The sequence below is a fragment of the Phyllostomus discolor genome, chromosome 12 (assembly GCF_004126475.2).
Source record: "Phyllostomus discolor isolate MPI-MPIP mPhyDis1 chromosome 12, mPhyDis1.pri.v3, whole genome shotgun sequence".
Taxonomy (NCBI): Eukaryota; Metazoa; Chordata; class Mammalia; order Chiroptera; family Phyllostomidae; genus Phyllostomus; species Phyllostomus discolor.
Genome location: NC_040914.2, coordinates 47,905,691 through 47,933,607, shown reverse-complemented (window position 1 = coordinate 47,933,607; position 27,917 = coordinate 47,905,691). Strand labels below are relative to the sequence as shown.

The 27,917-nt window shown below is 61.0% G+C and overlaps 1 protein-coding gene across 1 annotated transcript in view; it reads right to left on the bottom strand.

The window, feature by feature from the left end:
- Window positions 1–27,917, bottom strand: part of PHKB (phosphorylase kinase regulatory subunit beta) — a 104,959-nt gene that overhangs the window by 67,888 nt on the left and 9,154 nt on the right. Inside the window, exons 2-7 of the mRNA XM_036013559.1 lie at window positions 18,444–18,533; window positions 17,546–17,684; window positions 13,870–13,969; window positions 11,591–11,698; window positions 5,994–6,074; window positions 4,647–4,762 (exon numbers count right to left, since the gene is read on the bottom strand). Of these exons, the coding sequence (XP_035869452.1) occupies window positions 4,647–4,762; window positions 5,994–6,074; window positions 11,591–11,698; window positions 13,870–13,969; window positions 17,546–17,684; window positions 18,444–18,533 (634 nt within the window). The remainder of the gene's footprint in view (window positions 1–4,646; window positions 4,763–5,993; window positions 6,075–11,590; window positions 11,699–13,869; window positions 13,970–17,545; window positions 17,685–18,443; window positions 18,534–27,917) is intronic.

Genomic DNA, 27,917 nt, shown 5'->3' with positions numbered 1-27,917 from the left:
GGGGTTACGTATTCCCACGGTTCACAAAGAAACCTGCGTCGTCCACTCGTTTTCTTGCTGCAGGATGTGGTCCGGAGCCCAGGAGTTCCCCGTGAGCCCCCAGTGCGCATGCTCTGCACACATTCAGCTGCGTAACAGCAGAAAGTCTCCACTGAGGTGCAGGAGGTATTAAGACCGTTTGAGTGGTAACATAGGAAGTTCCGTACGGAAGGAGACAGACAATGTAGCTAGCCCACGGTTCTTCCACAACGGTGCAAAAAAAAAAAGACAGCTCCGGGCTGAATTTAGAAACCGTCTTCTCATTAGAGCATCACAAAAGAAACAAACGCCGCGCTCCTGGACTACAGGAAACGTTACATTCTCTCCATTTAATCTTCCTCCCCAATGCAATTCGTTAAATAATTGGACTTGATTAAAATGTACAAATATGTTAATTTATTACCTGCTGTGTATTCAAATCTCTGGCAAGGGCAAGCTATTTAGAAAATGAAACCCTCTCCTAGTGTGATCTTTTTATTGGAGGACGTAACACGTAATGTTGTTAGAATTAAAAACGTGTACCAGCACAAGGCTTTCTTCAAAATCATCCCAGTACTAGGTACTGAGTATACATTGATACTAAGCGACTGCTGCCAAGAGAACGCTCCCCACTTTGCTTTCTGCAGAGCGTCACGGCAGCGCTCGCTTCAGAGGGCTGACGCGGAGGGAGGCCCACCCGGAGACGGTTTGTAACGGAGTGATTGTCATGTAAATCTGCGCTTGTAGGCTGGGCCACGGACAGGTCCACCGTGGGATCCCGGAACCCACCGGCAAACGTGGGAACTGACTTCAAAGCCCCTGCTGACAATGCTGAGCGTTAGCTCCCCGGGCTGCCCACCGAACCTCCTGGAAGAAGGAGGGCTCCGGAGAACCGGGGTCGCAACGGACGCTCACGCATGGTCCTGTCCGGTGCGGCAAACACACACCCAGTGCAGCGCGGCAGACAGCGGCTCCTATCACAGCTCAGAGACCGGGACGGCAGCGAGGACCTAGGGCTAGGCAGCGCCTTTAACAACAAGCCCCGGGGCGGGGAGAAAATGGTCACTAAAAGCATCCTCCGCTGGGTAAAGTGGTGCTGCCGTGGCTACTCGCCTCATGGGTCAGGGATGGCTCTTCTCACTGGAAAAGCCAGGAGAATGGAACATAACAGCTGTTTAAAAAAAAAAAAAACCTTGAAAAATCAGGTTTAAATTCTCTTTGCATCGACAGTCTTTATGCTGCAAACACAAGACTTCACGTAGTAAAAAGTTAAATTACGCTGTTACATGTAAAGTTCCATTTAGCAGTTCGTGTTTCAAAACTGTTTCTTCCCACTGGGGCATACATCCACAGTATTAATCCATTAACTGCCACTTTCCGGTTTGCCTCCCACAGCCACCAGGTTCAAAGCCAGGTGTGGGATGCAATTCACGTTTCACAGAAGACTCACCCCTTCCCCAGAACGGAGAGTGTGGGGGTGCACAGGGAGCCCCGAGGAGCAGCAGTCTCCTCACAGGAGTCAGGAGGGGGAGACAGAAAGGTGAAAGCATGGAAGCTTGAGGCGGCTGCAACCCTTGGGTCTGCAGGTCCAGGGGCTGAGAACCGGTGTGACAGGAAGCAGGTACCGAAGTGAGACTCAGGGAGGCAGCGTCATTGACCAGATGCCGCAGGGCTTTTAAATGGATGGGCACTCAGAGCGGAGGGGGTTGGGGCTGGGTGAAAAGACAAAGGGATTAGGACGTACAAATTGCCAGTAACAAAACGGTCCCGAGGAGGTCGGGTCCAGCCTAGGGAATGTATGGTAACAATCAGTCAATAACACTGATTAATATCGTGACAACCGTGCATGGCAGCAGGGGGATAGACTTACCAGGGGGACCGCTGTGTAAGTAACGTAAATGTCCGGTCACTGCATTGCACACCTGAAGCTCGTGTAACACTGTGTGTCAACTGTCATTCAAAGTGAGACAAAACGGAAGTGTGGGCATTTATTGAGAGACTGAGACAGAGGAGGAAGAGGCGGCTCCGGTGGGGTCGCAGACCCCCTGGGAGGGACGGGCAGGGGCTGGAAGACGGGCAGGGCGGGGAGGGGCGGAGCCGGGCCGGGGGCGGCTGGACTGGCTGCCGGGGAGGACGAGCTCCCGGGAGCTCTCCGCACTGTGACCAGGGAGTCTGCTCCCCTGTTCTTCCCTGCGCGGGAGAACTCAAGGCCCCAGATGCCCCGGGACACAGCAGAGCCCCGTGGGCGGCCCGGCGGGGCAGGCCGCAGGCTGCAACCATCACAGGACCCCTGGGCGTGGCTGCCGGAGAGCCTGGCCTCCGACGTCGGAACACGGCGTGCAGTCCGGGGGGCCGGGTGGCTTTCTCTGACCCGAGTGCAGCCGGGGAGGAGCGGGCGAGGGCAGCGGGGAAAAGGATGTTTACCAAGCCCGTCACTCCAGCCACGGCCCCGAGAGCACCAGGGTGACAGACAGATCACGCTCTGCTCTCTCTGGAGTGCCGGCACGGACCTCGGGGGGGACACACAGGGGGCCGGGGCACGGGGCAGTGGGCGCGCACTTGGAGCCGGAGCGGGTATCCTGGCGCGGGGGCGCCTGAGAGGGCGGACACAGCTACGGGCAGGGTCTCAGACTGGAGCTGGGGCGGTCTCTGGCTGGTGGTGGCCCCGCACCCAGCACCCGGGAAGGACCCCTACCCCGTCACGGCACCCAGGGGGCCGGCTTCCCTGCGCCTTCAAACTGAACCGAACTTCCCTCCAAACTACTTCTCCGCCTCCCTGACCCCTTCACCTCCTGGCGCCCACGCGACACACCCAGAGTGGGCTGGGGAGGTCGGCGCTCAGAGCGTTTGAGAAGATGCGTTTCAAGTTACTTTGGGCAACTGGGGCGTGTTTTACTATGGGAAATTAGAAGGAAAATGTGAAACGTGTAAAACCCATCATTCGAATCTAAAAGACAAACCTCATTTCCCACCCATGTGCATAAAATTGGCTTGCTAAGATCAAGGCTAATTTTGCATGCAAAGGGTGGCAAAGAATATCACATAACCACCTTCCAGGCCTTGAAGTAAGATCTTCCCGAGCCACCGTCACGACTGGCACCTGGCTCCCAGGAGGACAATCAGGAGCCTCTGTTTCCTCACCCCCAACACCCTCGCTCCCCGCAGTCAACGGAGCTGTTACCCGGGGTTCTTTGTGAGCTTACGGCAGGCCCTCACATAACACCCTTCTGCTCAACGTGGCTTCAGGACGACACCGGTGAGGAGAAACCTCGGATCCCGGCAGGGACTGGAGTTAGCACGCTCTCCCCACGCCCGTGTGGGCCTCCTCTGGGCGCCCCCGTCGCCCCCCACGCCCCGCAGATGTGTCCGCACTGTCCGGGGGGAGGGCGTGTGCGTGTGCAAGCGGCCGGCTACAGAAGGTGCCCTGTCTGGGGTGGGGCCCGCCCTGCGCCCTGCCGTGAACGGAGAGGCCTCGGGCGGCCGGTGAAACCGACAGGGAGGTGTTCCGATGTCGGTCAGCCGGCGTTAACCGGGAGGTCCTTGTTGTCCCGCCTTTGTTATTAAAACGCCGGGGAAAGCGTGCGTGCACTGCATGCAGGGCTCACTGGCGGCAGGCGTCCAGGTGCTGCACACGCATATAAAGCAGCACGTGTGTGCACACACATGGACACGTGGACACATGCACGTGTGTGTTACCGAGCTCGTCACAACAGCTCCATAAAGCAGAGCCCACTCGTATCTTCGCCGGGCGCACGAGGGGACCGAGGCACGGGAGGCCGCGCACAGCCAGCGCCCGGGGGCCGTTCCGCGTGCACGAGGCACCTCCCGTCGGCCCAGGGCTTTCCGTGACCCGTCCTTCCGGCCGGGAAGCGCAGAGCGGCAGACCCCCCTAACCAGAGCCTCCTGAGCCGTGCCCCTGCTCACTGCAGTCTCAACGGTCCACGCCGCCCCGCAGCTCACACGGCCTTCGCACTCTCGCCCGGCAGCGTGCCCAGACGGGGCCAGCTGAGCGGCGCTTCTCCCCGGAAGAGGGCTCCTGGGCGTCGGGCGAGGGCAGCTGAGAGGGGCTCGGGGGCCCTTGCCCCAGCAACGACCCCGAAAACGGCCGACGTCCACCACCAGCCGCTGCGGGGTCTCCAAACCCGCGGGACCCCAGCTCCGGGGGCTGGTCGCGCCCTTCCACAAAGGGGGGCACGTCAAGCGGACGTGCAAGGCAGGAGCGCACGTCTGGTGAGGGCGGCAACCAGCTCAGCGGCCCGGACGGGAAGGTCTCGTCGCAGGCAAAGCGTGCACACGGGTGTTCGGCGGCGGCCACAGACCCGACGACCCCCCCGAGCCGTGCAGGGAAGGGAGGCAGGGCGTGGCGGGCTGGGCGGAAGGGCCAGGCCTGACAGGGGCCTGGCGGTCGGTGGGCAGGCCGTTCCGACGCTGGGGGGCTGGGAGAGACACCTGCTCCTCCCTCCCCCACCCCCACAGCTGCTCCGGGGCGCGGAGAGCTGACTCCTTCGCTTTAATTGTGAGAGACGGAGATTAACATGGAAACTGCAGCTCCAATCTAACACCCTGATTTTCATTCATATTCAAATCCGCTCGTTTGCCTCTTGGAAAGCTCAGAGCTCAGCGCTCACCTCGAGTGCAGCTCCGTGCTGCCGTTGTTGTACTTGCTGCCTCTCTCCCAGACGCCGAAGTCGGGCACCCGGTACACCCTCTCCACGCAGAACACGAGGTTCTGGATGAAGGAGACCTGCGGGGAGGGAGGGGGCGTGAGCACCCGAGCCACGACGGACATCCAGGCGGTGACGAGACTGATGGGACGCCACCCGAAACCCCAGTGCATCCCTGTCCCGGGACCCTTCTCGGTGGCCCCGAGCCCTGGGGACGCCTGCCTCACTGTGAACACTGCCTCAGGCCCGGCCGCTCTGACGCGGAGCCTGAAGCGAGGCCCTAGCGGCGCGGCGCCCGGGACTGAGACCGGAGCCCGCCCTGCGGCACCCGTGACACTCCACGGGGGGGACGGAGGGGGGCCTCTGCTGCCGTGCGTGGGGGCTGGGCCGCTTAGGAATTCAGAACAATCCAAAGCGCTGTTTTACAGCAGATAGTGCTGGGGATCTAAAATGCCCACATGAAATGTTAAATACGTCTACACTTTGGCGATAAAAAGGCACAGCTCAGCTCTGCAACAAGCCAACCTGGGGGGGGGGGGGCAGGGCGCCTGGAGCCCTGCGTCTGCTGCCCCCTGAATCTGGCCTCCCCCCAACCCCCCCCCACTGCCTGCCCACAGCTGCAGGGCCCGCTCTCACGAACTCAGAGCCGGCGGGCAGAGGCCGGCTCCAGACCACCGCCCAGGAGCCACAGGGCTTCCCAGTAAAAATCTCGGGCACTCGACGACGTTCACACTCTCAAAACCGAGCATGAGAGCCAGGACTCTGGTCGGGCCCTCTGCAGCGCACGTGCATTCGCGTCAACAGGGGCTGCCGTCCCGCCTGCGGGGTCCCGGTCTGGTCCTCAGGCCCAGCTCCGCACGGCGAGCTGAGCCCCCGCAGCTGCCCTCCCTCCCTCACGAGAGCCCTCTGCAGTGGCGACAGGCGTCCCCCACCCCCACCCCTGTACTGGCAGGACAGTTCAAAGTCCTCGTGTCCAAGGGGAGAAGGCCCTGTCTTAAAAGGCACTCCATTCCCCGAAGATGCTGCACGGGCCCCCAGCCACTGCCTCTCCCTGGGGTTCCTGAGCCGGTCGGTCCCCAGAACCTCGAGGGCGGAGCGGCGGGGTGGCCCGACTTTTAAAAGGGTGGGTTACAAACAGGGCTGATGGGAAAAAAAATGTAATAACCAAGAAAACCTGCAAATGCTATAGTGTCTGACTGTAGGAACTGCAGAATAAGCCCCTTTTTGTGAAACTGATTTAAGAAGTTTCAGGAAGCCACCCCTGACGCCCCCCGAGGCGCGGCGGGCGCGCAGCCCCCGCGGGCGGCCCACCTCGTCCGTGTTGTAGATGATCTGCAGGCCGGAGGAGGTCATCTCCACCAGGTAGAGCAGGTACAGCGACACGGCGTTGATCTGCGGACGACAGCCGGTGGTGCGCAGTTAGAGACACGACCCTCGCGGCCAGGACGTTACGAACATAAACGTGAAGCTGGAGTCACAGGCACGCCCCACGCCCCGGCCCACAGAGGCTCGCGCCCCTCCCACGGAGGAACAGGGCAGCTGGGGGCTGGGTTCGGGGTCGAGGCCCCGCCTCCTCTGCGAGGCACTGTGGCGCCCCGGTTCCCGGGCTGGATCCCCAATCGGGGAAACGGCCCCAGGAGGAACTTTGGGCAGGTGTTTCTACAGCAGGGGTTTGTTTTTTTTTCCCAAAGACTCATTTTTGACCTTGGGGCTAAAACTCTCCTGCCTTGCAGCGGTCCTGTCCCAAGGTGGCTGCGTCCGGGCAGCCCTGCCCAGGAGGGAGGACACAGGGACCTGCCCACAAACCGCCAACGGCACCCGTCCTGAGAGCAGCCCCCCCTACCCCCCGCCCCCTCAGATGATGCAGAGCTTCCGGAAGCAGCCGCAGGCATGTGTCAGTGTTCATCCGTGGCCTACAGCACAGAATCTAAAGTCTGCTGACGAACTGATGAGTTTTATAAACAAACAAACTGGGTGTTCTGCTTTTTGTCTATTACAGGCGGACTTTACATGATCTAAATGAAGACAACGGAGACGACCACATCCACTTGGACGACACAAGATTCTCGCCGACCCCCGAATGGGCCGTGGAAGCAGCTTCCAGCCAACAAGCAGTGAGCGAGAAGCACTCTGACGGGCATGAAGCTCTGCAACAGGGTGCAGCCGAGAGGGGGGCCCCAAAGGGGGATTTGGAATGGGGCCCAGAACTCAAGGTGTCCAGGAAATATTAGGATGTCCTCACGCCACCCCCCCCCCCCGCAACAGGTGTGGGTTGGGGGAAGGGACACATGGAGCAGGGCCACTGAGAGCTGTTTTGCATAGCAACACCTTTGCAGCTACCCTCTGGCGTGGTCATTTAACATGTCTATAACCTTTACCTGGTTGCACACATGTGTTAAATAGCTGTGGCCATGCTCTGAGCCAGGGGAATGGAAGTAACTCCCCCACCAAGATGTAACTGGAGGGCAGGTCCCCCGAGTTACAGCACCTGCATGGGAGCTTGGAGAAGATTGGTTCCAGGACATGGGGCCACACCTGCCCAGACCCATGATGGCAGCCCAGTGAAGCTGGAAGGATAGGAGAGTGCTGGCACGTGAGGCCAAGTGTGGGAGGAGTCGGAAATGGGGCTGCAGAGGAGAACTGGAACGGGATTTAAACCCAGACTCGGCAGCCATTGTGGGGGGAACCACGCAGCTTTGCCAGAGTGGGGACCCCCACAGCTTTGGAAGGGGGAACCACCACCCGGCTTTAGCAGAGATCCCGGCAGCACAGCTGAGGGTGCCGGGAACCGAGGGAGGCCTACCAGCCCAGACGGATTACTGGGAGGAACCAGGGGCTGCCTGAGCCACGGACTTCTATTCCCATTCCAGAGATATGGCACCCCAGACTGGGCCAAGGGGGAAGGAAGGACTGTGTGTGTTTGTGGGTGTTTTAAGGGACTTTGGGATTTTTTTTTAAAGATTTTATTCACCCATTTTTAGGGAGGGAAGGGAGGGAGAGAGAGAGAAACATCAATGTGCAGTTGCTGGGGGTCATGGCCTGCAACCCAGGCATGCACCCTGGCTGGGAATCGAACCTGGGACACTTTAGTTCCCAGCCCGCGCTCAATCCACTGAGCTACGCCAGCCAGGGCGGACTTTGGGATCTTGATGAAGACATTTGGTCACTACTTTAAGGCTGTATAGCATTAAATAAACATTTCCTTTCCTTTTCACGAATCTCTGGCATTGAGAGACGTCTTTCCTCTGGCAGCGGATGTAACAAACCTGGGGGTTCCTTTCGGTAATAGTACATTGTCCCAGGCTCCCCCCTTGTTGCTCTGTAACAGTGTTTGGCGACTCCACCGGGACCATGATTGCCCGTGGCAGACCGACCCCCTCGGGTGCGAGAGAGTGAGACTTCGGGGTTTCCCCGTCTCTGAGAATCTCTCTGCACTCCTCCTGAGGGCATCGGCCGCCTAGCACGCCCGGAAAGGTAGAAAGGAAATGAAATGGGGAGGGAGCAGAGACGTGGAAACGGTTTGGCTGGAAACTGGTGTCTGAACACCGCTTTGGAACAATGGAGCTGTGGGTAATGGTTGGTTAGCGTGCTGCTCCCAGGTGGCCCCCGTCTGCTCACGCACAGTTTAGGGGAGCCCCGGGGGCACCAAGAGAACCTGCACTCGGGTGTGGGGAGGAAGCAAACCCCTAGGCTCTGTGAGCCGAGCCTGCATGTGTGGTGGGAATTGGACAGCAAGCCACGTGGGTGCGCCACCATTTTGGGTAAAATGGAGGATGAGCCACGTGAGTGCCCCACCATGGAGGACTGAGTGCACATGGGCGCCGCCATCTTCGATGACTCAGCAGGCATGGGCGCCGCCATCTTGGATGACTCGGCAGGCATGGGTGCCGCCATCTTCGATGACTCAGCATGCATGGACACCGCCATCTTGGAACTGGACCAGGTGGTGGCTAAGGGTTCTTTTTGGATCATGGGCTGTGTGCTGCTGCTGTGTGGGCACTGCATCAGTCAGGTTCTCTGTGCAACTGGTTCTGATAGGAATGGCTCTGGTTCTGAAGGTCATGAACTGAAGTCCAAGGGTGACCATCTGACCTATAGGGTGTTTGCAAGGTCTGAGCTTCAGAAAGCTGCAGGAGGTCCCTGCGAATCCAGGGACTTTTAGTGGAAGGGACCTGCGGTACCACATGCTGAGCTTAAGTGCAGTCCTTCCCAGTGTGGGAAAGGAACCAGGGTTAAAAGAGATTGATGGTTAAATCTGGATGAGTAAAATATGTATAGAGGATGTGAAAGTTTTAAACCTGGAGTAAAGGAAACCTCAACTACCTGTTTTCTGGTTTCGTGGGAAAGGAGCAAATTTCTCACATTGGTTTGTCTCTGATCAGAAATCTGTATTTGAGGACCTAGGAAAGGTCACCCGTAACCGGTTGGGGAGCATGCCTTTGCCGCTCGGGACCCAGGAAGGGTCATTGGGGGCTGACGAGTGCTTCAGCCGGAGGCAAAGGGGGCATGTCTCTGCCAAGAGACTGGGCCTGAAGGAGCATGTGTCTGCGAGGCACCGATGGACGCATATTGGTGCAAGAGAATGCCCCTACCTGTGTACTGTTCTGCAACTCTGTGTTTTGGATTTCGCTCTGTATCTGCTCTGAAAAGCCAACTGAGGGTTCCAGGGAAGGTTGAAACTTCACACTCCAGGAAAGTAAATGGGAAAGTGTAAGATATGTAAATGAAGGTGTATGAAAGAAAGATTAGAGGGTTCGTGAATGTTGCAGAAAGTCTGTGGAAGCGAAGGTTTTGAGAAGCCTCGTGGATAGCAGAAGAAAAAGGATTTTCCTTCACGCTTTGTATTTTTCTCCCTACCTGATCCCTCCAGAATTTGGCGTTCTGTAGGCGTGAGTGATAACATAAGGTTTCTTTGCATAAAACCAGTAAGACCAGTCGTTAATAGTGGTTTTGTTAACCAAGACTTTGACTGGAATGTCACACCTGAAGACGCGTGTCTGGGTTCAGTCCTTCCCCTTACAGGAAGGACTCCCTCCGTGCTGCACACGCACCCCCTTTCAGGGCACCCCTGACCCACGGGTAGGTAGGACAATGTCCCTGGCCAGCAGGAAGTAGTTACAAAAAGATGAGACCTTTGTCCATTGTCCTTTATAAGATTATAAACTGGGTGTAAATCTGAAAGGAGGGATTGTAACAGGGTGCAGCCAAGAGGGGGGCCCCAAATAGGGATTTGAAATGGGGCCCAGAACTCAGGGTGTTCAAGAAATATTAGGATGTCCTCACTCCCTACCCCCCCACACAGGTATGGGTTGGGGGAAGGGACACAAGGAGCAGGGCCACTGAGAGCTGTTCTGCACAGCAACAGCCTTGCAGCTGACCTCTGGTGTGGTCATTTAACATGTCTATAACCTTTACCTGGTTGCACAGATACATTAAATAGCTGTGGCCATGCTCTGAGCCAGGGGGATGGAGGTAACTCCCTCACCAAGACGTAACTGGGGGGCAGGTCCCCTGAGTTACAGTGCCTGCGTGGGTGCTTGGAAAGGATTGGCTCCATGACATGGGGCCACACCTGCCCGGACCCGTGGGCCGGCGGGGGCAGCGCTGGGGGCTCTCAGCTCCCCGGTGGGTGGCAGGGGCTCGTCCAGACCCAGCGGGCCACACAGAAGGGTACAGGATTCTGGTTTCATGTAATTTAGATGGACGTGAACTTCTAAGTGACCTCTCTCAGCGTGTGGTGGAGAAGGGCCCCCCCCTGCCGCTGCCAGGCACCAGAGTGTCCAGTCACAGCGCTGACACTGGCCAGTCAGAAACGGCCTCGGACAAATCTCCTTCCTACGGGCCACCATGTAGGGCTGCACCTCCAGGAGCGCTCCGCTCTGGTTTTTGGAGTGCTTCTGCGAGAAAGTGTTGGTAAACGACCGATCGTGAAGGGACTGCCCAGCAGCCGGGTGGCCAGCGTGTGCTGGACACCGGCCCTGTGGCTGGCCCGAGTGTGCGTTCTGTGACACAAGGATAAATGGACACCGAGACAAATGCGCCCCTGACTCCTGAGAACCCCGTTTCCAACAGGAAACACACTTGTCAAAGCAAGAGGCACCTGACGACGTGGTGAGTACAGGGGAAGGCTGAGAAACAATATATCCATTCAATGGTTCCAAGTAAGCGTAGCAGCTGCTGCTGTGCAGAAAGGGGGGCGTCTGTCTGTCGTACTGTGTGTGGGGGTCACTCTACAGTCAGACGTTCCTGATGGCTGGGAAGAGGGGGACTACAAAAAGAGGACACCCTCGTTTCAGTAGGAAATAGCGGCTAATACGTCTCCTGTCCTGAAGGCCACAGCACCCGAAGGTGAGCAGGGGGAGCACCCATGGGAGACGGCAGCACGGCAGTGTCCACGGTCCCAGGAACCAGGCCTCAGGGCGTCCGCCTGCGACCTGCACACAGTGCAGGAGGTGGCGGGGGGGGAGAAAAGTTAGGCAGAATCCGACCCTCCGGTGCGCCCTCGGCACAGGCACGGAGTTGAGGGCGGGAGACTGACACTCCACTGAGCGCAGCCGTGCCAACACGGACCGCCAGGCGGCAGGGCCCCCCGCCCGGCCGGGACAGCGCCGCCAGTGGTCTTCCGTCCCCCCCAGCCCCAAATCCTCAGCGCTGGGCCTCTCCCCACTGTGGCAGCGAGTGGGAGCCCTTGTCGCGGTGGGCCCTGCCTGGCGGCCCTCCCCGGTAGCCCTCCTGCAGCCCCCCAGTCCCCCCCCCCAGCGGCCCCTGTGGCTGCGGCCACCACAGGGAGCTCGGCCCGCGGCTGGCACTCCGCCCCTCGCTTCACGGGGCTCTGCCCTTGCACGCGGGGAAGCTGAGGGAACCTGTAAGGCGTGTGAGTCGCCCGGACAGGACGGGGCCCCGCCCACCTGCAGGTGGCCGTACTCCTCGCAGGTGAGCAGCTCGTCGCCGGTGCGCACGTGGAAGATGGAGTGCAGGCACGTGGTGGGGCGCGGGTCCTGCTTGAACTGCTGCACCTGCGGGCGAAGGGGGTCTCAGAGCGCTCGCCGGGGCCCCGCGCGGCCAGGGTCAGGGGCGGCCGCCGAGCAGGGGGCCGCGGCTCACCGCGGAGGGCGGGACGCCGCGCAAGCGCTCCTGTCCCTGCAGAGGCGCACCACACAGCACTCGTGACCTCCCGCTGCGCAGGCTGCGGGGTGCTTCGCTGGCACCTCACGGCCACTCGGGTGTGCCGGGGAGCACGCCCACGCGGCAACAGTGGGCGCCCTGCCTCTTACTTCAGAGCGAACGGTGGCTTCGCCCTGCGGGGCAAGGGTCCGGGTCTGCGCCCCACTGCACGGCGGTTGGGGAGCGCCCCACGGCACCCGGAGAAGGAGGGCGTCGGGCCGCACCCTGACCCTGTCTGCTCTCCGGCCTTCCCCGACGGCTTCTTCCTCTGCGGACCACGGAGTGCGCCCGAGCCCCGGTCAGCACGCCTTCCCCAACTTCTCCACCGGTACTCTCGCTGCTAAGGCAACAACTCTACAAGCACATGGTCCACACCTCCACTGGCCACTCGAACATAAAACTCACCCATCTTAGAGCACACACTGAGTGCTACACGACCTACCAGGCAGCCCCCCGGGATGACGAGGCCCACCCACCATCCGGCTCAGCGAGGCAGAGGTCCTGCGGCCCCAGCTGCATGCTGGGCCCCGGGGGCAGGGGACACAGGGGCAGAGGCGCTGAGCCGAGTGACGTGTGACGACGACGACTCGTGAGGACGACGGCACGGCCCCGTCCCCAAAAGTGGGGGAGGTGTGGACAGCGCAGGGGCTGCCGCAGCTGCAGGGGCTGTGTAGAGCCACAAGCTCGCCCCGCCGCCACAGGGCGTCCCCTCCAGTTCCTGCTGCCACAACCCTCCTCTTCCGCTGAGTCCCCTCCGGACGCTCTCTTCAGGGCGCTGGCCCTCCATGCTTTTTGCCCGCCATTGTTTTCATCAGTGCCGGTGCCCACCGCAATTTTAGAAGCTTCTAGAAGCTGCGCGGTCCAGCAGGGCAGCCGCCAGCTGCAGGGGGCCGATGAAACCACAGGTAAGTAAAACCTGGAGGTTCGGCCCGCAGTCACGCTGGTCCCACTCCGAGTGCTCAGCACCACCCGTGGCGAGTGGCCCCTGCACCGCCCCACACGGGAGCGCAGAGCTCGTCTGTGATGGCGACGGACAGCGCACTGCGCACACGGAGTAGGGGCTCCGGCCGCGGTCGCTCCGTGTGTGTGACACTCGAGTGTAACCGGAGCGCGTCGACACACCTTCAGGACGGCGGTCTGCAGCGCCGGCTCCCGGCGGGCAGCTCACGGTCCGTCAGCAGCTCCAGGGTCAGCTGGAGGACACGGCCACCACTGCTGAGTGGCAGCTTGTGGCTGCCGCGTTTTGGTGGCAGGATAGAAATGACTTTCTTTTTAAGCTTTAACTTCGGATACAGGCCTTAAGAAGCAAGTGGGCCATCCCGTTTGCTGCCCCTCCCAAGCATAAATCAGCACATGATAACAACACACGGAATGCCACGTAGTCAAAACTGCCGGCAAGATGGCCCGCTCGCGTCTCTGCTGGCGCAACACAGGCCTGGGGACGCACGACACACTCGTCACGAGTGCAGACACGTGCTGTGAGGACCTGGGGACATGTAGAGGTCGGTACGCAGGGACACGGCTCACTTTACTGCATGGCGCTCCGCAGTTCGCAGAGTTCCGCTGGTCTCCACAAGGACCTTGCGCGGTCCGCCGTCCTCCAAGTCCGCGGCTCCCGCCCGCCCGCCCGCCCGACGCGCGGACGCCGCGCTGCACTCTGCCGCCAGCGTCCGCCTCCGCCGGAGCGTGCCCGTGTGTGCGGAGGGCGCCGTGATGGGGCTGTTCCTGGGCCACACAACGCGGGGCGGGGCTGTGGGCGCCGCGAGGTCCCCAGAGACCGCGTCTGCACCGGGCAAAGGCCAGAAGCCAAACACGCCCGAACCCCAGCCCGGATAACAGTCCGCCGGTCTCGGCACTTTAAAGCCTGAAATGCTGGGAGGGCGGGTGCTGCTGGGGGGGGGGGGGGGGGGCCTCCCCGATCGCCCCGGGATGCGGCTCCCCCCGGAGAGCTGCCCTGCGGGAGCGAGCCCGCAGCACGGCGCGGGGCCCCGCCCACACGCGCACACGCGCGCACGGCTCTCACCTTGTCCGCCTGGCGCATGTAGCAGTAGAGGACGCCGCGCATGCACTTGACGGCCGAGTGCTCCAGCTCGTGGGTCCGGCCCTGGTCGTCGTCCAGGCGCCTGCGGGGCGAGATAACGCGTCAAGGGAACGGACGGGGGGAAGGAGCAGAGCTCCGGATAATTAAGTATTCGCTCTCCGGCTAATCCCAGGCTCTGGCAGCATCTACAGTGAAACTCCCTTCTCCCAGCGGACGCAGAGTTGCCGCAGAAGAAAGAAAAAGGACCCCATGATGGAACTTGCGGAGATTTCTCCTTCTTCAGGGGAAGTAGGCCAGCCGCTCCAAAAATAGCACACGATATTTTCCGCGCTGACTCGGCTGAAGTTTTAAAGGAGATTTCTATATTGGAAAAGTCTATCAAAAGAGTTTTTTAAACTTGCTGTTGCAGGGCAGAGACAATTTTTAATAAGAATCCCTTCAGGCTACGCAGTGGCCTCTGGGAGCGGAGGAGGAGAAGCGAAGGGGGGCGCGGCCTTCTCGGCCCCCCCACTCACTATTAGGTCATCGTTGACCGACGGAAGGTGGGCACTGCAGCCGGCACACCTGCAACCAAACACACATCCCGGGTGACACACGGCGGGTGTGGGCGGGAAGCTGCACATCCTCAGGTCTCGGTTTAAAGTCCAGTGACCACAGTCCACGTGGCTGGTCTTTGAGAAGAAAGGGCAGCTGACACTCAAGTACTGGCCGGGGCCAGGGGCTCCTCTGCCCCCACCACAGACGAGAGCCCCCAGGGGCTGAAAAGCAACAGCAGTTCGCTCCTCGTCTCCCTGACTCTGACCTAGGACGTCTGGTGACCGTCGCCAGGTGACAAAGAGTGTCCCCGTCTCCTCAACCAGTGGGCCGGGGGGACCACGCCGCCCCAGCTGGGGAGAGAGTAGGGACCACAGCGTGGTGAGGGCCGGTGAGAAGGCAGGCCGCCCGCCGTGGGCACGTCACCCCTGCTTTCCTGTGTGGGCGGGGCAGCTCCACTTCACCCCCGTGGCAGACACGAGGGGTCCCCCGGAGGCCAACGAGAGCAGGGGCAGCAGCGGGCTGGGCGTGGGGGGGACAGCGCGGCTGGGGACGAGCGAGCCCCACGCAGTGTGCTGCGTGCCCGTCCCGCCTCACCCAAAACACAATCACAGTTCAGAGCAAAATAAAACCGAGCGCTGCTGGAACTGTCTTTGAGAGAACGCTCTGCCTCTGATTTCAACGAGCACTAAGCCAGGATGGGAATATTCCGGCGGAGCTCAGCCGCGACGAAGACTCTGTTTGAACGGCGCGGTCCCGCTGGCCCTGCAAACGCAGGCGCGCCGGGACGCTCTCCTCCGCGGGAGGGGTGAGGGGCAGCCACGCGTGGGTACAAGCGTCTGGGCGTCAGACGTTATTTATGAATCTGGCGAAGCAAAACAATTCCTCTAGCTTCCACCAGGAGCTGGCAAGCCAACTTTTTTTAGCAAGCTATCTGTATGCAAATTCAAGTTTTAATATGAGCTGAAGAATAGTTTTAATTTGAAGAAATAAATGAAACCACTTTAATTCTAGTCCATCTATAGATCACAGGTTTTACGCGAGTATTGATCGGATATCTATGACGTGAAGTCTTAATTTCATATCTAACCCGGAATTCCCTGCTGACAGATGTATCGCCAGGGAGCAGAGCAGACACTCGAACCCGGTCCCTGGCGCATCGCTGCAGGCAAACTTCGAGGAAAACGGCGTCCGAGTGGCAGCTGCTGACGTCGCTCTTCACCGGCTCCCACGAGGGTCACCCACTCAACTCCTCGGCCAGCGACGGATGTGACGCCCGAGGGGACAGACGGGCGTCTCGAGGGAGGGCACATCTCTTCCTCGGCCACTGCCGCAAGGCACCCCCTCTTGGGTTAAACTTATTCCCAGGTATTTCATGCTCTTCGATGCCACTGTGAATGGGGTCGTTTCCCTAGTTTCCTCTTCTGACCGTCTGTCACTGGCGCATGGAAACGCAGCCGACCCCTGGGTGTCTGTCGGTCCCGTTCCCTCCGACTGCACTGACGTCACGTGTTCACTCTGACCGTTGTTCGGCAGGGTCCTTAGGGTGCTCTTTCCGCAGCATCACGTCCTCTGCAAATAGTAAGAGTTTCGCCTCTTCCCTTCCGACCTGACGTCTCCCGCTCCTCTTCCCCGTCTGACCGCTGTGGCGAGGACGTCCAGGCTGTGTGGGACGCAGGTGGTGACGGCGGCCCCCTCGTCCCGGTCCTGACCTCAGAGGGGAGGCCGCCAGCTTCTCGGGGCTGAGGCCGGTGTTGGGCGTGTCACCTGCGGCCGTTGTTACGCTGAGACGAGCCCCTGCGGTTCCCACTTTGGTGACAGGTTTTATCATAAATGGATGTTGGATTTTGTCAAATGCCTCTTCTGAATCTATTGAGACCGTATGTCTTTTATCCTTTTGTTGTTGTTAATGTGATCTACGTATCAGATGTGTACATTCTCATGGGGAAATTCTATTTTCTTGTATTTTTAAGCAATTTTCCCACATTTCCTTTAGAAAACTTTCAAATCTATAGAAAAGCTAAAAGGAACTACAATGAGTAAACCTTTTACTCTTCACCTGGACTTGCTAGTTGTGAAAACCAGCTTGCATTCTCTTTCTATTCATTTATTTTCTGCGCTATTTGAAAGAGAACTACAAACGGCGTCAGCCCACACACTACAGAAGCGTCTCCTAAGAACAGGAATGTTCTCCTACTGAACCACACACCACTGCCACACCCAGGGACGTACTGCGGACGCTGCAGTATCTAATGCACGTTCTGGGCCAAGTTCACCCAGTCACCCCCAACGCGCACTTCACAGTGCTCTTTCCAGCCCACGACCTTGATCGCCCGCGGTGAAGAGCCGTGCGCTGCGTGCGGCCGTCACGCTCCTCTCAGTCCTGAGCCCGGGGGGAGGGGCCGCCGGCGCCCGGTGCGCCCAGGCCCAGGGGCAGCCTGACCGTCACTCCGCGCTCCCTCGGGCCGTGGGAAGAGCTGCCGGCAGTGACACTTGGGACGAGTGTGCTCCGGGCCATCTCGCCATCCGCTTTCCCTTCACAAACGCAACAGGTTGGGGACTTCAGACCAAGGAATCGTGTTCACGTGGGAGAGACACAATCTCCACGTCACACGCACCGGCGTGGGCCCCCCCAGGGAGACGGGCCCTCGGACACCTCACCCGGGCGGCGACGGCTGAAACGGGCCACCCACCGCTGACGGCGGACTGGGTGCTTCGGCGTGTAACGAAATCAGTAAAGTAAGAGAAACTCTCGATTGTACGAGGATTTTTTCTCCTTTACAAGATGATTCCACGTTCAACCAGATTTAACCAGCGACCCCCAGGGAAGCGCAGAGAGAGAGACACTGGGGCGGGGAGCGGCCGGCCCAGCTCCGCGGTAACGGCTGTGCGGTTCTGAGTGAAGCTGCCACCCTCCGCCAAGTCCAGTCCCCACCCCCTCCCTCTGTAACAGATGCCCCTGACCCGGTGGGGCCAGCTGTCCCCCTGCCGAGACGAGGGCTGGTGCGCAGACCCGGCGACGAGAAACCCGGGTCACACATTACACCCGGCCTCGTGTGACCCGCAAGGGGACGAGAGGCCGGAAGGGGGCGCGCGCAGTCACACGGCACGCAGGGCGCCTCACCTGTACGCCAGCGCCAGCGCCCAGGCCGCCGCGGCGCAGTACAGGCTGTCGTGCACCTTGGCCTTCTGGTCGTCGCCGCACGTCTTCGTGGGGAAGAGGCCCGTGGTCGGGCTCTGGTAGCGCAGCAGCGTGGCCTTGACTGCAGCGGAAGGCGAGAGAGAGGGTGAACTGCGACCCCCCAACACACACCCCGAGTCCCGTCCCGGGCTCCCGTGGCCTCGGCCCCTTCCTTTGTGACCACAAAGACGGCAAAGGGGCCACCTAACAATCCCACCAGCACCTTGACCAAAGGAAGTGGAATCAAGGCTTTACGTGAAGGTGAAGCAAACAAACGAAAACTCCTTGCCTTGGGGGGACACAGAAACCAGACTTCGTATCCTGCCGTGTGCACCGGGAACACGGCACAGGGAGCGGACCCACAAAAACCCAGCCGCCCCCCCCCCCCCACCCGGCGGGCTGCCCAGCAGAGCCGTGCACCCGCACAGAAGACGCAGCTTTCCGGGCCGACGCCGGCAAAGCCCAACAACAAGACGGGGACCTCGCATGGGACACAGTCCCTGAGACCCGCTCCTGGGTCCCCGTGAACTGGAAAGGGACGTGAGGGGCCGGAGGGCTCCCGCAGTGCCCGCGGGACAGCCCCGGGTTCCCGCCCCCGGGGACGCTCAGCACGGCCGCACGCACACGGAAGACGGCGGTGACAGCGGTGAGCCTATCGAGGGGCAGCTACGACTCGTCACATCCCGCCAGGCCGGGCGCCGACACGCCGTGGGCACGCAGGGACACCCGGGCACGGAGCGCCCGCAGCGTCCCAGCGAGAGAACGACAACGCCCCACGCGATGCGCAAGACACACGCCGGGCGGAGCGGGGAGCCCCGGTTGGGCCCGCCGGCCCGCTCACCGATGCCGTAGTAGCGGTCCAGCCGGTCCCACAGGGTCCCATGGTCGGGCCTCGGGAGGTGGATGCTCTTAAGAGGTTCGTAGACGGAGCCTGGAAGAACAAGGAAAACCCGTCACTGTCAGTCACTGTCACCCAGGTGAACCGGGGACGCTTCCAGACCCACGATGATGCGCTGCTCAGCAGTCTGACGCTCACCTTCACAGGTGAGCTGCGGCGTGTCACTGCTGTCCACGGTTTGGCGGGGAGGAGAGAGATGGAAGCACCCCCATGACAGCCCCCGAAGGGTTTGAGTGTGATGCCAGCCCCCACCCCGCAGTCACACCAGCTCACTCGTGCAGCACACCGGTCCTCACGCCTCACTCGTGCAGCACACGGGTCCTCACACCAGCTCACTCGCACAGCACACGGGTCCTCACGCCTCACTCGTGCAGCACACCGGTCCTCACACCCGCTCACTCGCACGGCGCACCTGTCCTCACAACTCCAGCATCCCCACCCCCCACCCCCGGTGCTGGGCACCAACCAGCTCGGTGATCTCTGCTCCGCAGGAGAAAGGTGTCTCCCCGCACACCCTGAAATCCAAGCTGTACCCTGACTGCGGCCGCGCTTCCTGTCCGACGCGGGCACCCCGAACCCTCAGGGCAGAGAGACGGCATGGCCGTGCTGCGAAGCCAGCACCCCGCCAACACCGGGGAAGCTCCCTGCTGAACGTCTGAGGCCCCCACGGCCCCCCCCAGTAGGCGACGCTCTGGCCTCGTCACCCGGACCACAAGCAGAAGCCGCTTCTCCTTCTCCGCCCCGGGAACGCCCCCCCCATGCATCCACGGAGCATGGCGCCCACGGCTGCAGAACACGCAGTGGCTGTGGTGACCGGCCACGGGACGGACACGGACGCCGCCCGCCGGACCACTGCCCTTCCTGGAGCACCGAGCGGGAGGGAGCCCTCCGGGCCTCACCGTCGGGCTGAGGACTGGCGCCCGTCCCGTCCGGGTGAGGGCACCCAGAAGTCACCAGCTCGGGGCCACAGCGAGCCCCCCCACCCCGGGTTCCGGGCACGGAGGCTGCCGACACGGCACCAGCACACACCTGCCATCTGCCGGGTGCGGGTCCTGTTGGCACGCGTTAGCATCTGTGACTTCACAACACGACAGGATTGCGTTCCCAGAACTGCTGTGAACTTGCAGCACGCCGGCCGGAAGCCAAGGGTGGGGGACCCCGCCCTGTTCCGGCAGACGTCCGCACCCCAGTGAAGTCAGGCGAGGGCCCGCCCACGAGGCGACGGTCCCGCCCTCTCCTGTGGGCGAGGGGTGACTCGTGCCCAAGGACAGGGGAGAGCGTGGCCCGGCTGAGGGAGGAGGTGCTCTGCGTCTCCACACCTGGGCGGCCCCGGAGTGGCCGCTCGGAAGAGTGGGGGGCGGGTCACTGTCCGGTTTATAAACCCGGGGTCTCGGCCCGCAGCCACCCCCATCTCCCGACCCTCGCACGGAACGACACTCACGGAAGCCGCCCCCAGAGGCGCCCGGCCGCCCAGCACCCCGGGGTGCAGACGCGGATGCTCCCAGTGTCGCCGTCACGCACAGACTGCGAACCACCCCGCGAGCAGAGACCCTGGCACCACCGGCACCGGGCGGGGGCAGCTGTTCGGTCTCCAGGGCTCCGGGGCTGGCTAGAGGCCAGCCAGGCCTGGAACCCCAGCCACACGCACGCACACACGCCTGAGCAGCAGCGCCCGACCCCGCAGGCAACGGTGAAAACGCAGCACTTCCTGCTCCGCACGCCCCCGAGTTCGTTTACACGCGTGTGTCTGTTCGCCCGTGCACGCGTGTGAAGGTCAGGGCCGGGGTCAAACAATTCTAATCTGTCCGGAAAGTTCGAGGAACTCCTCTCCGGCACGTCAGTACATCTTCTCAGCAGGAGCTCCGCCACTCTCTGCGCGCACCCCGAGGCCGGCAGCATCTGGCACGCGGGGAGCACTCGGTAAATATTTGCTGAGCGGAAAGAACCAACACCCCGTGGTACCTGAGCTCCGCCAGGGGCTGCTCAGAGGCAGCTGTGGCGACGACATGATTCATCCAGACGGACGAAGGTGAGTAAGCCTCACTCACCTGCCACCTGGGCCGTGCCCATGAGGAGATTCAGCTCGTCCCTTCCTCTGCTTCTTCCCTCTGTCCTGTCCGTCCACTGGTGGGGAGGGGGGGAGGACGGGAAGGACGGCACACGAGGGGGCGATTTAACAGTCACTGGGTCGCTGGAATAAATGTGCGTCGCCTCACAGGGGAGCCACTTCGTACAGGACCCCACGAGTGGGAACACACCCGGTGTCTCCAGCGAAGCCTGCCGTCGCTGTGCCACTCACACTGCGAGTGAGAGTCTGAAATGCCAAGTTCCTGAGTCGAACGGCGGAGTCTTAGTTCAATACTAACTGAACTACATGAGGGGGAAGGACTTCCCCACCCACCAGTCCCAGCCTGTACAAGACATATTTAATTCTAGGGTGTCATCTGCTGTGAAACTTGTTAAAAAATGGGACATCAGGCACTTTGCCGTACACGTTATTCCGCACAAGTCCCACGGAAACAGCACTCCCAAGCCACTCAGCACTTCGGGAGGCGGAAACAAGCCAGCGCCACACCTCGGTCCCACTCCGCTGAGGCCAGGCAGGTGTTTCCGGTGTGGGCCGAGTCCAACGGTGCGCCCAGCGTGAGTGTTATCACCACGAACTGAAAACCGCCCCGCAAACACCCTGTGCAGCAGGCACGAGTGCAGTCTCTACTGTGACGCAACAAGGAGACAGCCACAGGGAACCAGGAGCCAGTACAGTCAGACGACCGCGGGGACAGAACCACCCACACCCGGGGGACGCTCACTCGGGGAGGGCGACGAGGCTGCCTCAGGCTCGGTCAGAGGGCGACGGTCTCCGGTGAGGACCCACCGGCGACACGACCACCCGAGGACCGAACCTGGACGGAGCCCAAGGCACACGAGCCGCAGGCCAGCCTTCCCTCCTCGGGGCCTGAGAGCCAACCCCAGCCCGTCTCGTGAGAGCGCTACCGGCTCCCCACACCCCCCCTCGGCCCCAGCGGGCGCGGCGTCCCCAGTGGAGAGGCTTTGGGCGGGACGAGGGGCCTGCACACACGGACCAGACTGGGGCAGCAGTCACGGCTGCGTCACTTCACAGCCCCCAGGGCGCAGGCCCTCTAGGGCTGGCTGTCCTGGCCCGCAATGCCGGGGGAGTTCCGTGACCCCAACAGCTGGCTGCAAGGCTTAAATGAGTATCTTCCCTACGGCCACTGGTCTGGGACGTTAGATGCCAACTGGCTGCCCTTCCCCGTCCTTCACCTTTTTTTCATCCTCACCCAAGGACACTGTTTCAGTGCTTGTGAGAGGGAGGGGAAGGGAGAAGGATACGTCGTCGACGTGAGAGAGAGGCACCGACTGGTTCCTCTCGTCTGCGCCTGGACTGGGGATCCTACGCGCCCTGACCAGGGTTGAGCCAGCAACCCAGGCAAGTGCCCGGATCAGGAATCGAACCCATAATCTTCTGGCCGCAGGACGACGCTCCAACCAACCGAGCCACTTGGCCAGGGCCCATCCTCCAAGTTTTGCATCTCCTCCGGCGCTGAGCATAGGACTGGCCACAAAACAAGACATGCAGGACCCGGTGACGGACTGCCTGTGTCGGGTTAACCTCCGAACCCTCTCGTGCGTGCGAGGGCGGGCCCACGGTGAGTCTGGATCAGCAGTGAAGATCAGCAGTGACTGCCAAGCAGCATGAATGTTAGTAGGGCAGAATGTGAGCTGTAAATGGATACAAAGTTCTTTTGGGGCTGCTAGGTGGGTCCGTGCCCAGGAGCGGGGGCTGCCGGAGACCGAGACGGCCAGTGTCCTGAGCGGCCAGAGGCACAGCCTTCCCTGGGGCGGAGGAGGCCGGGAAGCCCCATGGAAATCCGACCCTGCCCTGCAGAGGGCCGCTAAGCGGTCTGCGGGAAAACTCCGTGAGCAGCATGAATCACTGCGGGAGCATGCCTGTGCAGAGCTCACCCGAACTCCGCTACCGAGCCCCTGGCAGCCTCCCAGCCCAGGGAGGACCGCTGTCCAGAGCTCCGGAAAACCCCTCTGTCCCTGGGGAGACACAGCACACTCAACACCCGTGGGAGCTGAATGAAGCCCTTCACTAAGAAGGGCAGGACGAAATAGATGTAACACAAGGTTCGATCCCCCAGTCTAGGCACGTGCAGGAATCAACCATGAAGGCACCAATAAGTGGAACAACAAGGCGATGTTTCTCTCTCTCTCTGTCAATAAATTTAAAAAAAAACTTTTAAAAGAAGTGCAGGACGGGCATCGGGCTGCCGCACCCACGCTATAATAAACACGTTACAGCGCAACGCACTCCTCTCTCCAACGCGCACCCTGGAGCCCGGGGCCGGACGGCTGCCTCCGGCCCGCTGCACGCTCCACACGCGCTCACCGGGCGCACGCTGCGCCCACCGCCGCGTCTGGCTTAAACCTTGCACGTCTGCTCCAAGTATAGCTTAACCTAACCGCACGCTTTGTGGACCGTTAGTGTTTTATGGGAGGCAGAGCTGCAGGAAGGCACCTCTGGGTGAGCACCGAGACTGTGAGGGTGCTGCTGTGCTGGAATTTGCATTGTAACTTAGTTATAAGGGTTTTATTGCCGCAAAAAGCGAGGTGCACACGGGAGTCGTGACAGTGGGTGTGGAAGGCCCTCGCTCACTCCGCCACAGACGGCGCTGGACACCGCGGTGGCGCGGCCCCGGAGTGGAGGCCGCGGGGACTTGCTGGTTCCTCCCCGTGAAAGCCTGCTCGCTGTTCCCCGTCCTTTTCAGACACAATTACACTCTGTTACTTGCGGGAGGTGGGGGTGCTACAGGGGACCCCAGCGGGGAGACAGACGGGCTCTCCCTCCTTCGAGTGCGGTGCACGCGCAGCAGCAGGGCCCCGCCCGGGAGCCTGCCCGACCCACGGACTCTCGGGTCCCTTCCCGGACCCGCCGGGTTATTCCAGCAAGACCCAGGTATCTGGGGAGGGGGTCGCTAATCACGTACAAAAATGTCCTCTTTGGAAAACCCAACGCTGCTTCCAGGAGGTGAGACCATGACTCATCACAAGAGTTACTTAACATCAAGGCTCAGGTCTCTTCACTGAGACCCTGTGTCACCGTGACAACCAATCCAAAGCTGTCCCGTCCCCAACTCTGTCCAATCCCAGCTGGCTCCCCAGCCGAAGGATCTGCCTGGGAACCACCCAGCTCGGTCCTAAGGCCCTATCACTGCCCCCCACCCCCCCCCAGGTCACTATTTATTTCACTCATTCTGTCGTTTTGAATTTCAACGTTGAACCTTTTTGGACTTGACCAGTAGAGGAAGTATATTTATTCTGAAAATGTCCTTATTAATACCGCTGAAAAATAAATTCACTAAATTTTATTTACCATAAAATGATCGGGCAACACAGAGTTCTGGAAAGTTCATTGCACAAGGAGAGTGTGGTCATGCTGTGTAGCGTGACTGGTTAACGCATTCCCCTCGAAGGCCCCAGCCCCAGGCCCTGTCTCCGGGGCTGCTGACTCGAAGCTACAGTCGATCCAGTCTCTGACCGGAAGAACTTCATGACCTAGAAGAGGATGGGTCTGCGGGGCAAGGCCGTGGCTTCAGAGCGAAAAGCAGCACGTACCTACGCAGTGCCACCGGAACCAGGCGAGCAAGTCCCCGAAGCCGCCGGGGTGTGGGGGGAGGGGCTCGTCAGAGGGCGTGCACAGCGGCGCAGGCACGGGGGCGCGGGCGCCGAGGGAAAGGAAGGTCGAGCGTGCCCCAGGCTTCCCCAGAACGGCGCCTTACCTCTGAGGGGACCTCGGGATCGAGGGGCCGAGGCCAGGGACACGGTGTCGCGTCTGGGAGCTGCAGCCGGCTGAGGCTGGGCAGCGCGGCAGCAGAGAAAGCGGTGAGGGGACCCGGGGAAGGGACCTACGCCCGGCCCCACGGCGCAGGGCGCTGGAGGGCGCTGCACGGCCCAGGCCAGGCTGCAGCCATCCTCCGGACGGGCGACGGGAGCCCCGGGGGTTTGGGCAAGGGCGCCCCCTGGTCCGAACCGCAGGAAGTGCAGGGCCGCTCGGAGGCGGTAAGCCGCAGGCGCGGGCCCTCCTTTCCTTACAGGGGTTACCCCGCGCCTTCCATGAAAAGGGTGACCGCGGAGGGGCAGAGGGGAGGAGACAGCCAAGAACTATTTAAAAGGGAGAATAAAGACGACCGCGGAAAGGCTCCGATTTGGTACGAACACCCACACCGCACAGCGTGGTGGCCCGCTGTAGCAGGAGAAGTCCAGCGATCACTTCTGACCTCACGTAGTTTTGAATCTATTAAATTATAATAACGAACTTCACATTCTGCTAGGAACTTTTTACCCTTGCGGTTATCGAACAAATGATAATCATCAGAGCTACAAGCCTACTGAGAATTGGGATTAAGTGGGCATAAAAAATTAATTGAGCTTCACTGCATTTCCATGAAAACGAGATAACATAAGCAAACCCAGGACCTCTGAGCTAGCAGAAACAACAGATAAAAATTCGCAGAAAGATTCCACAAAGCAAAGACAGTCACCCTCAGAAATATGCAAACTAAGAAAACAGCTCTTATTTCAAACATCTCTAGTTTAAAGACCATTTGAAAGATGTCTAATACAAACGAGAGGTAAAAGTCTAACAGCCTCTACCTTAGAGGAGCCATGTTTAAAAGGGGCTCGATTTGAATGGGAAAACTTCCCACCAAAGCAGAAAGAACATCAACAGAAATGATTAACACTCCCTGCCAATGCCTGGCATAACACCGAATAACACTGTTTACATGAAAGATTCCCACAGCTATTGTCCTTAAATAAAAAATACGGGAGTGCGATAAAGGGTGTGCGAGCGCTTGAGTGTGAAGTGACACGGGGGGCAGGGGGGGTCTGCTGCCACCGATGTCCTGGGGGAAGCCTCGCCGCCATGCCCGCTCCACTCCCCTAGAGCCTCTCTCTCCAGGGTCCTGGCCCTGCGCTGCCCCATGAAGCACCGACCTGGTGGGAACCCTCTGCCCTCTGGCCCTCCCGGTGCTCCTCGCGTGTCCAGCTCTCCCCACCCCCATGATCCCGTCCCAGGACCCTCCTCACCCCACTCCCCCTGGGCGCCTACCTCCTCGGTCAGCTCCAACGTCACTCCCAGAGAGGCCCCCTCGCCCCGAAACCCCACCGTGACCCTGCGGGGAGCGGGGAGCGGGGAGTGGGTGGGCCGGGGGGTGACAGCTCGGTTCTTCATCAGAGAAGGGCCCCCCGGAGAGGGACTGCAGCAGGGCGGCCGGCCGGAGAGGGGTGCACTGCAGGGTGGTGGGCAGGGCCGCAGCGGGCAGCAGGGGACAACTGAACCCGCCCAGGAGGGACGCGGAGACTGAGTGTGGGCAGGGGCACCGTGGTCACCTGCGGCTCTGCCTGAGGCTCCGGCGGGCCACGGGCTCCTGCCGTCAGTCAGAGAGGCCCCAGAGCGGGGACACCCCCAGGGCACGGTCAGAACTGGGGCCCCCTCCTTCCCGACGCCGAGGAGGGGGCAGCGCCCGTGAGGAGCAGGGCTCTGCCTGCCCCACTCTGCGTCCCAGCTGCGACTCCAGGTCGGTGGCTTCACTCCTCTGGGCCTGGCTTCCCCTCCTAGCCACAGTGACAACGCCCGCAGCACAGGGGCGCTGCGAGAGCCACACGTACGGTGCCGAGAACACCGCCCGCCACACAGGAAGTGGTGTGGATGCTGAGAGGGGAGCTGCCTCCTGGACGTGGCCAGCAGGGCCCAAACAGACAAACCAACAACACCAGTCTGGCAGCCATTTCCGCACAGGGCCTCCCTTCAGGGGGCAGCCGGCCCCGACCCGTCTGCCTGTGCTCGGGCTGGACCTCCCGGCTGGGCTGTGGCCCTCTGAGCCAGCCCTCACGGAGGAGTTCCTGGGGTTGTACTCCAACCAGCAGGGCTGGGACTTTCTCTCTCCCATCAGAGATGGGCAGCTGCATCCCCATCAGCATCCGCACCCACCAATTAGAGTGCTTCTGTTTTGACCTATGAGAGCAGGGCTTTTTGGACCAATCAGACTGCAAGAGTTTGGAGTCCTCATTTGCATGAGGACAGACTGATAATCAGAGACCAGGGTGGGGACGCTCCCCTCTGCGTCCGAAATTACACTTCCCTTGTCCCCCAAGACAGAAGACGGTTCCCCCTGCTGCAGCCGCAGCGCGGAGGACGTCTCCCCGGAGGGGGGCAGAGCGAGGCCGCCCCACCCCAGGGCTGCCCACGGCTGCGCTGCCGCATAACCGAGCTGCGCCCTCGCAGAGCCGTTCGCACTGCCCTGAGCAAGGCTTCCCTCCCCACCGCACCCCAGCTGCGGGCTCCGGGTGCTGTTGACGCCAAGGACCGCTGGTGGACAGTGATCAACAGGAGTCAGCCACTGAAACTGTCCCCACTGTCATCCTCAGCATCAAGGTCACGTCATCACTGCTGTTATCAGTACCACGACCACTAGACCACCGCCAGGGCACCCCAGGGTCATCGCTCCATCTTCACAAAAGGACACATTACCTGCGCTCCGAGAGGAGAAAGGCAGGTACGGAAGCAGCTCACAAGCTCTGCCAGCATCGCGCTGGGGGTGGAGCCTGTTTGTCTGCGTCTGCGGGCCCCGTGTCAGCCACGCCGCGCCACCGTCGGAGGGGCGGGGCAGGACTCACTAAGCACTGCGACGGACGGGCACCCACGCCGCGGCAGGCGTGCCTCTGGGGTCTGGGGGCACACGAGCGACAGGACAGCTCGGAGGGAAATGTCACGTGGCGCGAGTGCACGGCGGAGAATCCAAACGAAGAGCGCTGTGTTGGGCCACCGAAGGAGGCTGAGTCCAAGACGGAAACTCGAAAGTCGACCGACAGGGCCCAGCCGGCCGCACGGCAGGGGAGGGGGCTTTCCAGGCAGGGAAACTGCTGCAACAGGGAGCCCACGCGGAAACCAAACCAACACCGTGTCTTAAGGAACCAAGCATCCCAGCGTGGCCGAAGACCAGGAGGGTGGGGGGGTGGGGTGGGGGGGTGGTCCTCCAGGAGACTAGAGACGCAGGCGGGAGCCGGGTGCTGCAGGGCCCCCCCCCAACGAGGGGGGCTGTGAATTTCATGCTGAAGGAAACGCAGGAGCACAGGAAAGTGGCAGGACCTGACTGGCATTTCTGAAAGACTCTCAGCATGATGGGGCGGGAAACTGTTTCAGAGAGGCAAGAACGCAAAGACAGAAATCCGGGCTATTTTGGTGGTTCTGACCAGAGAGGTAAGTGGCTTAGACTGGAGGCGGGGGGGGGGCATCTGGAGGCGAACAGATTCTGGCACGCGCTCCGGAGGTGAAGTGAAAAGGGTTTGAACTGAGTGAAAAAGGAGAGGGCAAGAGTGAGTTCTCTATTT